Consider the following 15,698-nt stretch of genomic DNA (forward strand, 5'->3'; position numbering starts at 1 on the left):
TTAGGATTGGTATGTTTTCATTTCAGAATATAATTAACAAAACTTATGTAATCATAATCGTTTTACATGATTGAACTTGAAACCAAAAAATAAACTCAAACTTAAATGTTAATGTTAATGAGTGTGACTGTGTGAGATCTCTTCTTTAGTTTGCAAATGTTAATGTTAATGAGTTTTAAAATACACTTGTTCTTACATCCAAATGGTTTGTTCTTGTAAATTCGCGTTACGGTTCTAAAATTTGAAAGTCAAATTGTTTTTAAATTAATATTAGTAAAATTTTTTGCATGAACGGTTTAAACAAAGTAAAGGAACGGACTTAAACAGATGTAAATGAACAAATAAGACATTTGTTCATGATTTCATGTTCGTTTGTTCCACTGATGACCGGTTCGTAAACGGGCCTAGATTTGTGTATTTAATGTTGGTAAGTCTCCATTTTGATTATAGGCATGTGGTGTTTGTGTGCTTCGAGGATCATGTGATAGAGCGTACGTGATGCTAAAAGACATTGAATCGGCTGCACGAACTGTAGATATTGTGAGAATATTATTAAATTATGCACTTGATCCGGTTGTTGATTTGGATAAGAAGCCTTTAGATGCAGAAGTTGTTGAAGCATCCGCCAAGAAGTTGCTTTTAGAGTTGACCGAGCTTAGTGACACGAGAGTTGACCCTGAGTTGCCAAAACCGGCTGCAACGGTTGCCCGAAAGACACAATCTTTTGAATTTAGTGAACGGGATTCTACACGCAATGTTGAAATGAAAAGAGGCGATTGGATGTGTCCCAAGTGAGAATATGTTTAAATCTTTCTTGATATTGTTTTTATGTTGAAATGAAAAGAGGCGATTGATGTTTAAGTTACACATGTTGGTCAAAGCTATAAGATAGTATAAGCATTTAATACATGTTATTGATGAATATATTCATGATCTTTTTGCAGGTGTAATTTCTTGAATTTTGCTAGGAATAAAAAATGTCGTGAATGCTCTGAAGACGCTCCTCAAAAAGCTGGTGTTGAAGATGTTGAAATGAAAAAAGGCGATTGGATTTGTTCTCAGTAAGTTTGTAAAGCTTTTAAGTTTGATGTTATCAATCTTTTCATTTATATTTTATTATGTGTTTATGATGTCATAATTGTATATTTAACGATATAAACGATCTTTAATTTTACTGCAGGTGCAATTTTATGAATTTCTCTAGAAACATCCGGTGCTTGAAATGCAAAACGGAGGGGCCTAAGAGGGTTGGATCAGATGATGTTGAAATGAAGAAAGGAGATTGGAACTGCCCAGAGTAAGTATATTATATATTTAGCTAAGTTTACGTGATACACACACAAACCTTATGTATAACACGGTTAGATTTTGTCTATCCCAATTTGTCTCACTTAATCATGTGCTGCAACGTTTTGACTTAATTTGGTTGTTAAAGATATGTGGGTGTGTAATGTGATTTCATTATATAATTGTGACAGAAGGGTATTTATGTCTTCTACTAATTTATATTTGTTTAAGCATAAGTATTGTCAACTAAAATAACACTTTTTTAACCTATGTTTTTTTGTTATACTTTTATTAGGTGTCGCTTTATGAATTTTGCGAGCAACACAAAGTGTTTACGTTGCCGAGAGCAACGCCCCAAGAGACAAGTAAATGGTGGAGAGTGGGAGTGCCCCTCGTAAGTCTAGTTTTTGTTTTCACAGAATGCCTATTTTTAATCATTTTGATACGTACCTGGTCCCTTAGAACCTATTCCCGCCTAAACCCATGATACCAAACAGGCGGGAACAGTTTAAGCAGAAAGTAGTGGGGCGGTTATGTTCTAGAACCGTCAGTTAGGTTTAGTATTAATAGGGCTATCTTTGTTTTATTAGGGATGGATGTTTATGTTAATTAGAATTACGGTTCTTTAACCTTGTAATTGGAGATCAAGCCTATCTCGAATGTGGCTATTATCTTAATTCAGTACTTTAGATTTCCGGTTTCTATCACATTTTATATATTAATTTCTTAAATAAGAAGATTTTGTTAACGGGTTATTACAACTTCAAAAGGCTAAAACACATATACACATATAGCTATATGATTTTCATTATATAAAATCACATTATCCTTTTTAAGACACGTGTACAAGCACCTCGTGCATATTCTTTAAGGTTTGAGGTCTAATGTATTTTGAATTGAATTTGGGTAAGGTGTGATTTCTTCAATTTTGTTGGAAATGTTGTTTGTCGGAAGTGTAATGGCGAAAGGCCCAAAGATGTGGAGCTAAAAAACCGAGAGGAGACATGGAGGACATCTTATTAAGTAACTTCTTCCGTCTGATCTGGTATGTAACTTAACCAAACAAAGATTAGTGGTCAAACTCATGGTTTTGCTGACAGTTCATTTTCTAGTTTCAGGGTTGCAGATGACACATAATTCTACGAGGATCTATTGCGAGGATTTGCACGAAATCGAACTTATCTGAATCGCCCACAAGTTGTTTCTAAAGATTCAAACATGTAGCCATGCCAACCGGCTTCTGTCTAGATTTTCTTTTTCTTTTTTTTTACCAGCCGGCTTGTGTCTGGCACGAGGAAGTTTTTCAAACCTGGATTAGGGCTTATAATTATCAGGGCTTATATAAGATACATTATTTTGTTTATCAAATCAAATTCAATGTGATTGCAAGTATGTTTAATTAGTATTTTTTGAATTGAAATCATAATTATGAAATGTTGTAACAGTTCAATATAATGGAAAAAAAGTTTTATTCTTTATCAATAATATGGAAATTGGTGCATTTTCAGTGTTTCTACCAAGAATCTGACTTTAGCACCACACAAAACTAAATTTGTCTACACCAAAAAAATAAAAATAAAAAATCAAGTTTCAAACACTTCTTAATGATTCAATCTGTAAGGACACACATTAGGACACTTGCAACTTTCAACCCGGTCGTCTTGCATTTATACTAACGATCGTATGCTAACGATCATACAAGTATGCTAAAAATGGTATACTACATACTGGTCCACTTCATATATGAAACAAACACGGAACATACAAAACAAAAATAAGAACCAGCATTCATTCCTTTCTGTTAAGACCATGAAAAAACCGATGCTTTCGTCTTCATGAATGCTGCTTCGAAGCTCTTGATAGTACGTACGAAACAAAATGCACCTAACCAACAAGAAATTCCCAGTTAATCAAACTAACATCACATAACATTAACAACATTAATCAACACGTGTACCTGAGAGTGATTACGCACACCATAATCTTGGAGATTTGCATCATCATTAAGAAGCTTTTCATTGTTGTGTGACAAACAAAAATTTCGCCACACATGCTTCCTGAAAGCACAAACAAATGAAAGCTCAACAACGCTGTAATTCAAAATTGTTCTTATTAAAATGTATTGATAATATAGTTTTTGTAATAATATTCAGCACATTATTATTTACACAATACAAAAACTGGACCGGAAAGTGTTGGTGGGGTTGGTAACCAAGCCACTTTTGACCAGCATAGTGTTGACCCGTTTTAACCTTTGACCCGAGTAGGCTTGTAAACATATACAAGCATCCGGGGGGGGGGGGGGGTCCCGTTCGTGTTCAGTTTGTTAAAGAAAATGAGTGTGTTCTTGTTCATTTATGTTCGTTTGTTAGCAATATAAGCATAGCCGATAAAAATTAAATGTGACCAACAATACATGGCTTAACAAGTTATGAAACTAGACTAAATTGTAATCAGCCTAAAAAAATTAAATGAATATATTAACATCATAAACGAATGAACTAAAACAAGTGTAACTAACGAGTAACGAACGAACATAAATGAAAGAACGAGATATGTGTTCATGTTCGTTCGCTTATTAAATAATTGAACTTACCTTGAACGGTTCACAAACAGTCCACTGGATGTTCAATTCATTTAGAGGCCTATACCCAAGTCCCAATCCACTCGTTTAAAAAAAAAAAAGTTAAGGGAAAAACCAAGAAATGTGGCGATGACCCATCTTCGACTGCTCCATTTCGTTTACTTTTTTCTTGACCGCAAGTTTCAAATCTTTGACTGTTGCAGAATTCATCACTGCAACATCTTCATCCAATACAAGTAAAAACCAACAACCGTTGATGATAAGATCATATAAGCAGAAAATAAGAAGCTAAGAAACCAGGGGTGTGCATGCGTCGGTTAACTGTTTTGAGCTAAAATCGAACAAATTTTGAGTTTTTGAAAACCGTTCAGTTTCAGTTTTGCTATTTGGGCTTAAAAATTTGGCCGAAAAAAAAGTTGGCCAAATATAATGAATTTATTAAATTGATTATTATGCATTTGGGCTAAAATATTTTGATTAAAATAGATATATAAAGTACTTAAAATATATAAATAAAACATAAAAATCTGTAAGTTCGGTCTGGTTCGGGTTTTTTTGGTTTTAGTTACACGCAAACCCGAACCAGAAGTTCTGTTTTTACAAAAATATAAAACCAAACCAACCGTTGGTCTTTGTTTCAATTTGTTTTTTCAGTTTCTGATCGATAATCGGTTTAATGCACACCCCTAGCAATAACAATCACATACCGAAAGACGTGCCGTCTAACTTAAGCACAGAAACCCGCATAGCACTCCGTAATTCCAAGCTGATAAGGGTCTCAACATCCGAAAGACTCGGGTTTTTGGGTACATCTGCAAGTACAGGATCATCAAGAAGTGCTGCTAGTGTTGAGTTCAGCTTTGCTTTTTTGACATTGTTGGTGTTGTATTCTAGGGCTACATTGTCATCCTCATTGACACCACTGAATGTTGGTTCACTCATCTAATTCATACGTAATGGATATGTAAAATGGTTAGTTGAAAGTCACTGAGGCATTTCATCGAACACCTTGTGTGCAAGAAACTAAAACCCCCCAATTCGAGTTATCTTTATTCACAGATATCTTGATGCATAACCCTATTTCGTTGATGGGTTTTGGGAATTAACTAATTTCAATTTTTAATTTTTTTTTGGGTGATGGTTTTGGTAAAATATTAATTTTAATTTTATTATTTATTATTTATTTTAGAACGACGAATTTCATAAAACAAGCAACAAGATACAAATAACCAAACAACAATGAGAAAATTATAAAGAAATATCAACATCAATCTTTTCATAACAAATTAAAATAAGAGTGATCGCCGTGTTGGAAGTGTTGGTTATTTTAGTGTTATTGGATTAACTTGTCGATGAGGGAAATAACGTTAAGAGATTAAACGAGTTAGGTGATGCGGGAGTGCGGGCTTGTTTAACAATAATGTATTTGGGCTTTGTTATTCGGTTTTTTACTTAGGCTTAAGTATAATGTTAAATGGGCTTTTAATTAATTTATTGGGCTCATGAGGGAATTAGATTTGGATTAATATATTAGCCAATTTTTCATTCTCTGGAAAAAATCTATCTCTATCGTATATATAGAAACAGAGAAGACGGTTACTTCTTCTCTGGTTCTTCATCATCACAAAGAATCATCAAAATCCAATTCCAACTACAGAAAATCTCTGTCTTATCCGATATATCATTACGTGTAACCCGCAAATAGGTTTATCTGAAAGTGATTCACGATTCAGAGATTAATCCAGGCAATTGTTCATTAAACCAAGATTGAAATCATGACTACAGGTTTGCATCATTGATCGAATTCATCCTTCAGGTACGCAATTATACAACAAAGATAAACCTATTGGGTTAATTCCAATTGCAAGTCCTGGTTATGTTTTATTTTCGAGTGATATGTGATTTAATTAAAAAGTCTATATAACCCCTAATTCGCAAATTGGTGGATTTTGTAAAGATCCGTTTTGTGTGGTATATTAGTATGTGATAAACTGATAATTGATGGTGTGGGGTCTGTCATCGTAATATCCAACTTCACTTTTGAAATATTAGAATGGTTTTTCTTTTATGAAATATGGATCAGGATCTCTTTAATTTAATCTATGCATGAGATATCACATATAGAAAATATATATATGTATATGTATTTATGATATACATGTATAGAAAAGGGTTCAAATAAGAATAAGAAGTTTCCTAGGAATAGTAAGAACCAACAAAATTTTGACATTTGACATTACAAATGATGGTGAAAGAACATTCTAGGAAACTATGTCGATTTTAATGATTAAAGAGTAATTCTAATAAACTATGTCGGTTATTGGTGATTTTAAATCTCAACTATTGATTAGCATGATCCAATGGCTTTGATTTATTCTTAGTCTTCCTAAAAACTACTTATTTTTAGGATAACCCTCCCTTACATATATATTCGATTCTTTAGATTTCTCGAGTCAATGTATATGTTTTTTTAATGGAATTACTTATTTATGCCATTATGAGTACATATCTGTTTTGTGATAACAGAATGCATGGAAATGACTATGCAAGTGAGTTAATTGAAAATATAGATTATATATAATTGGTGTGATTTTGAATCAATAATAAATGGTATTTTATTGTTATTGAAAATTGTTATTGAAGAGGTAGGTCCTCGCAAAGCCCAGTTGGACCCGTAAGACTCACCTTGAAGAGGTACGTCTGCGCAAAGACCAACTGGATCCGCAGGATCCACCATGCTAAAAGAGATGAAGACCTTACACGCAGTAAGCCAGCTGTTCCCGCAGGAAAGCCTCCCTTGGTACAGTACCCTGCCTGTCCCCGCAGTTGTGGGTACAAGCCAAGAAGGAAGGCCACCCGCACTAACAGTAAGGCTACACGCATAAGGCACTAACTCTTAATACTTCAGTAATGTCACCTGAAGAAGGAATGAGCAGGGCGGGAATATTCCCGCCCAAAAGAGCCAGTCCGTACGCTTCTAGAAGATCTTTTGTACTCTACCTACCAAGGTATGGACAAATAGACAAGATCTGACAAAAGCGACCCATGAACCAATCACAGGGTGACAGCTCACCGACAATAGTACGAGGAGGAGCACGCTCCAGTACAAAATGTCACTATCAGCCGCTGCCTACCCACCAACTCCCATCGTGGCACGAACATAGCCCATGGTTGGTGGAAAAGGAATATTATATACAGCTGGCCGTACCTGCTTGGAAACCTACCTTCGGCTATAAATACTCCAACACCTTGGAACGGTATCATCATCTTCTCTCTAGCTATTTCTCTCAATATTCACTTATATTTAGAGCAATCTAGTCTGATTCTCACGCCGGAGGGTGGTCACAAGGAGGAACCCCCCCTTCTTAGTGACGAGCTTACGGTGTTTGTTTTGCAGGTTGAGAAGAATAACCATCTTTGCCGGACCTAATCCTCGTGGGAAAACATCTACTTAACCCTACGATTATCCTTAATCTGCCGGGGTCACTTAGTGTTTCTTCATTGGCGCCATCCGTGCATTAAGCTAGAACTAATTCTTCTTTTTCTCAGTTTTTTTCAAACTTCTGGAAAGATGGTTAAGGTTACTCTGATGCTAAAGCCACCGAGTGACCAAGAAACTCCGGTAACCACAACCCCAGCTACTGGGGGGAACACTGGTGAATACACGATTTTTACGAACACTACCCCGGTTACCCAAGCCGGGGCAAGTGCAGTAAACAATCCTCCCCTGGGATTCATTGATACCCAGGTGGAGAAACAACAGACGAGGCTTCCCCGACAAACACTATATCAAGTTAAAGCTTGGGCGGAAGCACGTCAGAAAGAATTCCAAGCCAAGTTGGACGAACGTTTACGTTCACTCCAACAGGCCAATGATGAATTCGGAAGCACTCGACAACAGCTCAACATGAGCAATGATTGCGAGTATTTGGATGATGAAGATTGGGAAGAATCTGACAGTGACGCAAACCCTAGTCATAAGGCGAAAGGGAAGCGTAAAGAAGCAGACTTCCACTCGAGAAGAAATTTCGAGGGAACCTTCAAACCAAAGAACACGGGGGGAAACCCACGTGACTTCTCCAAAACTTTCAGACCAACTGTTGCGAATGCGGGAACGTTCAAATTTGCAAGGGACATTGCGGAAGCAATCGCTCCAAAGAGTGCCAAACAGATGTCCAACATAGGCACTTACGATGGCATATCTGACCCGGACGATCACTTGAACAGATTTATAGCGGTGGCAACCGTCAGTAATTGGACGGAACCCACATGGTGTTACATGTTCCAGATGACGCTCGTGGGGGCAGCCAGAGCGTGGTTTGATCGTCTACCGGTACACCACATCTATGATTGGGCAGACTTCCAGCACAAGTTCAGCCAGCACTTCAGTCAACAAAGAAAATATACCGAAGAGCAATGGACGATCCTCAACTGCATCCGAGAGGAAGACGAATCTTTGCTAGACTTCATCACTCGCTTCAACTCAAAGAAGCTAAGTCTGGGCATTATTAGCGAAGATCTTGTTCGCGCCGCTTTCATCCAGGGCGCTGAGTACCCAGAGCTCATCCGCACGTTGACGGGTAAAGATGGCATGCCATCCACGTGGGATGCCATCATGACGGCAGCTAAACGCTTTGCCGAGACGGAGAAGCAACTGGGTAGAAATCTTCCCCAGAGCACAAACCTCTACACGCAGAGAACAAGAGAAAATAACGTTTGTACCGCCGGACAAAATAAAAAGAGGAAGCTTGGTATTTGGCAGTCAAGGATAAACTTTGACACCTCATCCAGCTCTCGCCCTCTCTTAGGCGGAAGGGACAACACGCACTCGTCGAACCGGAATCCCAGATGGACGCCACTCACCAAAAGCGTCACCGAGATATTTGCCACCAAGAAACTCCCATGGCCAAAGGCTCCAATAATCCGACAGCGTCATAACGCTGATCAGAGCAAATCCTGTGACTTCCACGGGACAAAAGGCCACACCACGGAGGAATGCACATCTTTGAAGGATATCGTCGAAACATTCGTCAAAGATGGGAAACTCACACACCTCGTGGCGTCAATCAAGAACGGAGGGAGGAATGAAAATCGGTACAAGGGCAATGGACGAAAGCCCGTCGACATCAGCATTCACATGGTTCATGGCAACGTCAGAGGAAGAAAACGACGAACAACAGAGCCAAGTGCGTAGAAGGAAGCTGAAGTGCGCTTCTCGCGTGTGCCAGGAGGGCCCAACAAAGAAGGCCCCATAGTCATCAAAAGCCAGCTGGGGCACTACATCACCTCCCGCACTCTTGCTGATAACGGCGCTTCGTCAACGGTCATGTATAGGCAGTTCTTCGACAAGCTAGACGACGAAGACAAAGAACGCCTAGAAACGGTTTACGCCTCGATGGAAGGGTTTGACGGCAGCACAAACACCCCCTTGGGTATCCTATCTTTCCCCGTCACCCTCACGGACGGGAAGTACTCCCGCACAGAAGACGTGGACTTCGTTGTAATGAGGAAGCCACACCACACATACGACATTCTCTTCGGGAGAGATGGGATGGCAAAATTTAATGCCGTGGTGTCTTCGGTCCATGGTATGATGGGATGGCCAACAGCTGAGGGCGTCGCGATGATCACGGGTATTCCCCAGGTATGCATCGCATCTGTCTCATCTAAACCCAAACCAAAGATGGCTAAACCAACAACCTCTGAGCCAGAAGAATGGGCCTTAAATGGCAAATACCCTGACCAGGCTGTTACCATTGGCCCAACGATCACTAATCCCACACGCACCTTACTCAAACGCTTGTTGCAAAAAATGCCGACATCTTCGCGTGGACACCAGCTGACATGACTGGTGTACCTCGAAGTAAGGCTGAGCATAAGCTCAAGTGTGACCCGGCGTTTGCGCCGATCATACAAAAGCGTCGCGTAATGGGTGCCGAGCAGGCTAACGCATGTAGAACCCAAGTCAAGGAACTCCTTGACGCAGGCATCGTACGCGTTAGTAAATATCAAACATGGGTTGCAAATCCCGTCATGGTACCGAAATCCAACAAACAATGGCGCATGTGCATAGATTTTAAAGACCTAAACAAAGCATGCCCCAAGGATTGTTACCCGTTACCCGAAATTGACCTTAAGGTAGATTCATTAGCACCGTTTCGCCTTAAATGTTTCCTTGATGCGTATAAAGGATACCATCAAATCCACATGGCTGTTGACGATCAGGATAAAACCGCATTTCGGACGCCCGATGGCATATTTTGTTACCAAATGATGCCATTCGGACTTAAGAATGCCGGGTCCACATACCAACGCCTGATGGACAAAGAGTTTCATGCCCAGATTGGGAGGAACTTGGAAGTTTACATGGATGACTTAGTCATCAAAAGCCTCGAGCCAGAAGTGATGTTGAAAGACATCGAAGAAACTTTCAACACGCTCAGAAAAATAAACATGAAGCTCAACCCGAGCAAGTGTTCCTTTGGGATGGAAGAAGGGAAGTTCTTAGGAGTCATCGTTACCAAAGATGGCTTCAGAGCGAACCCTGAAAAGGTTGAAGCCATTATGAAAATGGAATCACTTACTACCATCAAACAGGCTCAGACACTGAATGGACGACTAGTCGCACTTAACCGCTTTTTGGCAAACCATGCGGATAGGTCGTTCCCATTCGTGTCAACATTGAGAAATTGCTTGAAGAAAACACACTTCCGCTGGACACCAGAAGCGGAAGCAGCTTTTCAAGAGATTCGGTCACGCTTGATCGAACTCCCAACGCTCACAGCACCAGAAGTGGGGGAGGAATTAATTCTCTATCTTTCCGCCACAGACAGAGCAACCGGGGCAGTCTTACTAGTAGAACGAAAAGGCATCCAGATGCCCATCTACTATGTATGCCGCGTCTTAATAGACGTGGAAACCCGGTACTCTACCCTGGAAAAATTAGTCTTAGCGCTTGTACAGGCTTCACGCAGGCTAAGACGATATTTCCAAGGTCACCCAATCACCATTCCCACCAACTTCAAACTTGCAAATGTTCTAGGCAAACCCGAATTCTCGGGGCGCCTAGCCAAATGGGCAATTGAGTTGGGGGAATACGCGATAAAGTAAAAGCCAAGACCAGCCATAAAAGGCCAGGTCTTGGCCGACTTTATTGCATAAGTCCCCGCATCGCGGGAAAAAGAGTGCGAGGAAGAGGCTCAACCCTCTCCAGCACAAGACGTTAACGATGTCTGGCGACTCTATACTGATGGAGCAGCCAACAACGAGGGTTCAAGCGCAGGGTTGAAACTAACTAACCCAGCAGGCCAAGAATACACTTACGCTATTCGGCTGGATTTCCCAAGCACGAATAACGAAGCGGAGTACGAAGCATTCTTGGCCGGATTAAGAATTGCGCGTAAGATGGGAGTGAAAAACTTGGAAGCCCACGTGGATTCCATGCTAGTAGCCAACCAGATAAACGGGACGTACACGGCCGTAAACGACACAATGGCCCTGTACCTCGCACAAGCAAAAACCCTTATGCGCGATTTCAACGATTGCAAAGTTGTGCACATCAAACGAAGCAAAAACAAATCTGCAGATGCGTTAAGCAAGCTTGCATCGTTAGCCTTCACCCACTTGGGAAAGGACATCCGCGTTGAACTTCTTGGAGCACCATCAGTCCCGCACAAGGAAATTTGTGTCATCCAAACCGGCACGGAAACATGGATGACACCAATCATAAATTACCTCGCAGCGGGTGTACTACTAGAGTCAAAGACACAGGCAAGAAAGATACGCTGTAAACCACTGAACTATCAACTTGTTGATGGCATACTTTACAGGCGTAATTTTCTTGGCCCACTCCTCAGATGCGTTGACGACCAAGATGCTGACTACCTCCTAAAGGAAGTACACGAAGGCATCTATGGAGTACACGCAGGTCCACGCGCAGTTGTAGCTAAGCTAAACAACGCGGGATACTTTTGGCCGGGGATGCACACGGATGCGCTGGCCTACATCAGAAAATGTAGGTCCTGCCAGCTTTACGCACCCAACACGCATCGCCCGAAGAACGAACTTGTTCCAGTCTCTTCTTCATGGCCATTCCAGAAGTGGGCCATCGATGTGACATGCCCATTTCCCACAGCAGCAGGGAACGTTCAGTTCCTAGTGGTAGCCATCGACTACTTCACCAAGTGGATAGAAGCAAAACCCCTAGCCCAAACAACCGCAAAGCATATTAAAAAATTTATTTGGGAATTTATTATTTGTCGTTTTGGACTTCCACAGAATTTGGTGAGCGATAACGGCACCAACTTTGCTGACCAGAAGCTACAATAGTGGCTGAAAGAGCTTCAAATCACCCACACCTTTACCTCAGTGGCACACCCGCAAGGTAATGGTGAGGTGGAAAGAGCAAACAAGAGCATCGTCGACGGCATAAAAAAAAGTCTCTTGGAGCATAGATCCGGCTGGGTGGACGAAGTTCCACATGTCCTTTGGGAAAACAGAACGATGAAAAAAGCAAGCACGGGCGAAACCCCGTTCAACCTCACCTATGGTACTGAAGCCATGGTTCCAATCGAGATTGGTCTACCCTCACCAAGAGTCATAACTCAGCCAGAAGACAATGATGCGGAAAGACGATTAGACCTTATGCTAACCGAAGAGCGCAGAGACTTAGCCGCAGCGCGTGAAGAGAACTACAAGCGACAAATGCAAAAGTATTACAACACGCGGATAAAACTCTGCAACTTCAATCTCGGAGACTACATACTGCGTAACAACGAGGCTTCGAACCAGGAGCGCCCAGGAAAGCTGGCCCCGGTCTGGGAAGGGCCATACATTATTAAAGAAGTTCTGGGAAAGGGCGCATACCGGCTCGAAAGGCTCGATGGCACCCCCATCCCAAGAACATGGAATGGAGCTCAATTACGCAGATGTTACATTTAGATCAATTCCAAACTTGTAAAGAAAAGGCCTAGAGCCACTTCTAATGGAAATGATTCTCCTTATCACATTGATGTTGATAGCCTTACCTTTATACTTATGAACTGACCACACTGATATGCCGGTATTTATCGCATAAACAAGTGAGGGAGGAAGTAAGTCGTTGCGTGTGGAAAGCGGCACAACCCGCATAAACACAAAAACATTAAAAAATTTCTAAGGGGAAGATGAGGAAAACCTTCACGCAGGTCAGATATAGATGAAGTTTGGTCATCCTACTAAGTGAAAGTGACGGTCCTACCCGCACAATCATGATAGAGGAAACGGAACATTAACCTATTATCTGACACACGTCGAAAGGTTAACTTATTCAAAACACTTTGAAAATTGCTAAGTTAAACTAAAATATGCATGAGCAAATCATATAATGTTTACAAGGCAAGGCGTTAAGAAAACATTTATATTCACATTAAAAGCTGTTCAAACATTACAAAATGGCTATCTACTCGCCTACAAAATGTACAAATCTATCCTAACGGTTGGGAGGAATCTCAAGATTCAGGCTTCGGGACCACTCCCTCCAAACCCACTTGAACCCGCACCATCAGTTGGCTGCGACTGTTCAAGGAAAGATTTGAGAACAGCTAGCCCGTCATCAGCAGCAGCAACTTCATTCACCTTCTTCACAACCGGATGCGAGAAGGCAGCATACTGGTTCACAGCTTGGTCATAGGCAGCTTCAGTGTCAACATCGTGTAAAGGAAATTTGGAAGGCGGGATGCCTTTCTCTGCAAATCCTAGACCAAGCAAGAAACCAGCCTTCTCTCCATCCTCATGAGAAGCGTTGAGGGCTGCACTCATGGCATCATCATAGGATGTATTCGCGAAAATCCGATGCACAACCTACAAAAAAAAAAAAAAACTTTTCTAAGTATAAAGAAAAAGAGCAAAAAGCAAAGAGTTATGGAGCTATGCGTACCTGCGGCAACGCTTCTCGTAGAAGCCAGTCCTTATTGGACAGAGCCTCTTGAAGGGTAGCGTGAGCTTGATCGCGTGCGCGTTCGGCCTCATTCTTGTTTAAGTTGACGAGCAACACTTCCTTGGCAGCAGCTTCCTCAACGCTTTTAAGCTTGCGCTCAGTGCGATCAAGCACACCCTTCTGATCCAAGAGCTCCTGTAGCTTCTTGGCATCTTCCAAAGCCAAAGCCTCATGAGCCTGCTGAAGCTTCTCCAGTTTAGCTTTTAATTCTTCATTCTCAGCGCGCAGAGGCTCAGCAACGGCTTCAGCTTTGGTGGCCCTTTCAGTTGCATTACGCGCAGTTTCCTTTGCTAACCTAAGCTGTTCGTTAATAGCTTGGGTAGCCTTAGAACGGGCCTCATGCCTAGCTTGAATTTTGGCCTTAAGATCCTTGAAGGCCTTATCTTTCTCCGCAGCGATGGCGGCAAGCTTCTTGTTCTCCTCCCGCAGCGATCGCACCTGAGCCCCCTCCAAGCTACGCGCAGTCTTTAACTTGTCGTTTTCACGACAAAGTGACTCGACACGCGGCTGCATCCGGGCGAGAAGGATTCGGAGCTCGTTGGACAACCTACCCTCCTGGTAGCTAGCCATTGCCTCCCCCAATGCACCGCTTTGAGCGGCATGGCGCGCCCAGTCGACGCAGTCTGCAGCCGTCCGGAGGGTCGTTCCCCGGCGGATATTCCACCTTGGAGCATAAACCTCATTGGAATCCGAAACTGCAAAAACAAAAAACAGTAAGGAAAAAATGACAAGAATAGCTAACAGGCCAAAGTAACCCCACGCACCTGTAGGGTCGATAACAGGCCGATAGCCGCTAAACCCATCACCCAAACCTAAATGATATCCATCCAAGAGGTCAAGGAGATGGGAAGGAGGCAAAGATTGGACCCCCTCATCAACAGAGGTAAGTCTAGAGGTCCCAACTCTAAACATACCTGAAGAACCGGCCGTGGACGAGGTAGTCGCTGACGCCGAATGTGACGCTGTAGAAGCCACTGAGGTTGAGACCATCGGAGATGAACTCATTTGAGATGAACTCATAACCGTGGTAGCCGCTGCAGATGAGCTCGCAGAAAACGTCACCGCCGGTCCGGTGAAGGATGTCGTAAAGATGGCACTGACGGCCAGCGGAGAAGTTGAACTGCTTAACGCAGCAATGAAACTGGACGCCATCGTCGGCACATCAGCCATGACAGATGATGTCATAACCGGAACAGTTGCTTCAACAGTATAAGCAACTGAACCGGTGCCAGAAACAGGCGCAGCCGCCTGGGTTATCGCCTCGGATAGGTTGACCAAACCTATCGTCGTGGGTCCTGAACCACTTCCTCCCGCACCGCTTTCAAAAGCAGATAAGTCCACTCCTGCATGAAGAAAAGCCAAAGATAAAAAACAAAGGCAGAAGGAAATACGGAAAAGGTACACAAAATATACTTACGGGTTTTCTTAATCTTGAAAGCCCTGACAGGCGGAGATGGACCCGAGGGAACTGGCCTCTTCACGCCAGTCACCTTCGCAACGCTTGGTGGCTCGGAAGTGACTGTCGTCTCAACCTCTGAGACAATGGTCGCGTCACCACCAAGGTTCCCCGCCGCCTCCTCACTTTCAGTCTCGGAATCAGACTGATTCCCCAGGTCAACGAAGGAAGCAACCTTCGTTTTGTCCTTCACGCCAGCCGCCTTCTTTTTCCTCACAATGAAAGGCCCATCTGCGGATTCCTCATCAGAAGATGACAAGATCAGAGGAATTCCAGCAGAAGTTTGAGCATGAAGAGGACGAGGATTAAAGAACTCCTTACCTGGCCGAGTGGCGCTTAAAATCTCGTGGCCTGGCGGGTAGACCTCTACGAATCTATCCACAGTCTGCTCCAAA

The 15,698-nt window shown here is 42.2% G+C and overlaps 2 protein-coding genes across 2 annotated transcripts; one reads left to right on the top strand and one right to left on the bottom strand.

The window, feature by feature from the left end:
* The first annotated feature begins 346 nt into the window (after window positions 1–346).
* LOC143587416 (uncharacterized) lies at window positions 347–2,671 on the top strand. The gene is made up of 6 exons (XM_077068716.1): window positions 347–791; window positions 945–1,061; window positions 1,181–1,297; window positions 1,583–1,681; window positions 2,199–2,332; window positions 2,400–2,671. Exons 1-5 carry the CDS (start codon window positions 499–501, stop codon window positions 2,308–2,310), a joined length of 738 nt encoding a protein of 245 aa, XP_076924831.1. The 5' UTR covers window positions 347–498; the 3' UTR covers window positions 2,311–2,332; window positions 2,400–2,671.
* Window positions 2,672–2,947: 276 nt separating this feature from the next.
* Window positions 2,948–4,895, bottom strand: LOC143587417 (U11/U12 small nuclear ribonucleoprotein 25 kDa protein-like). The gene is made up of 4 exons (XM_077068717.1): window positions 4,579–4,895; window positions 3,987–4,092; window positions 3,245–3,344; window positions 2,948–3,171 (listed from the first exon to the last, which is right to left on the bottom strand). The coding sequence occupies exons 1-4, from the start codon at window positions 4,811–4,813 to the stop codon at window positions 3,121–3,123; spliced, it is 492 nt and encodes a 163-aa protein (XP_076924832.1). The 5' UTR covers window positions 4,814–4,895; the 3' UTR covers window positions 2,948–3,120.
* Window positions 4,896–15,698: the final 10,803 nt, after the last annotated feature.

Source organism: Bidens hawaiensis, unplaced genomic scaffold (assembly GCF_021521415.1).
Source record: "Bidens hawaiensis isolate Kalapana, Puna unplaced genomic scaffold, B.hawaiensis_p1.1 tig00035498_1, whole genome shotgun sequence".
NCBI lineage: Eukaryota > Viridiplantae > Streptophyta > Magnoliopsida > Asterales > Asteraceae > Bidens > Bidens hawaiensis.

Excerpts from the sequence above, each read along its gene's own strand:
- LOC143587416 (XM_077068716.1), top strand. The coding sequence starts at position 499 with ATGCTAAAAGACATTGAATCGGCTGCACGAACTGTAGATATTGTGAGA. Across the intron at positions 1,062-1,180 it reads GGCGATTGGATTTGTTCTCA|GTGCAATTTTATGAATTTCT; the intron begins GTAAGTTTGTAA and ends ATTTTACTGCAG. Across the intron at positions 1,298-1,582 it reads GGAGATTGGAACTGCCCAGA|GTGTCGCTTTATGAATTTTG; the intron begins GTAAGTATATTA and ends TACTTTTATTAG.
- LOC143587417 (XM_077068717.1), bottom strand. The coding sequence starts at position 4,813 with ATGAGTGAACCAACATTCAGTGGTGTCAATGAGGATGACAATGTAGCC. Across the intron at positions 4,093-4,578 it reads GTTAGACGGCACGTCTTTCG|ATGTTGCAGTGATGAATTCT; the intron begins GTATGTGATTGT and ends TATTGGATGAAG. Across the intron at positions 3,345-3,986 it reads GGTCATCGCCACATTTCTTG|GAAGCATGTGTGGCGAAATT; the intron begins GTTTTTCCCTTA and ends TTGTGCTTTCAG.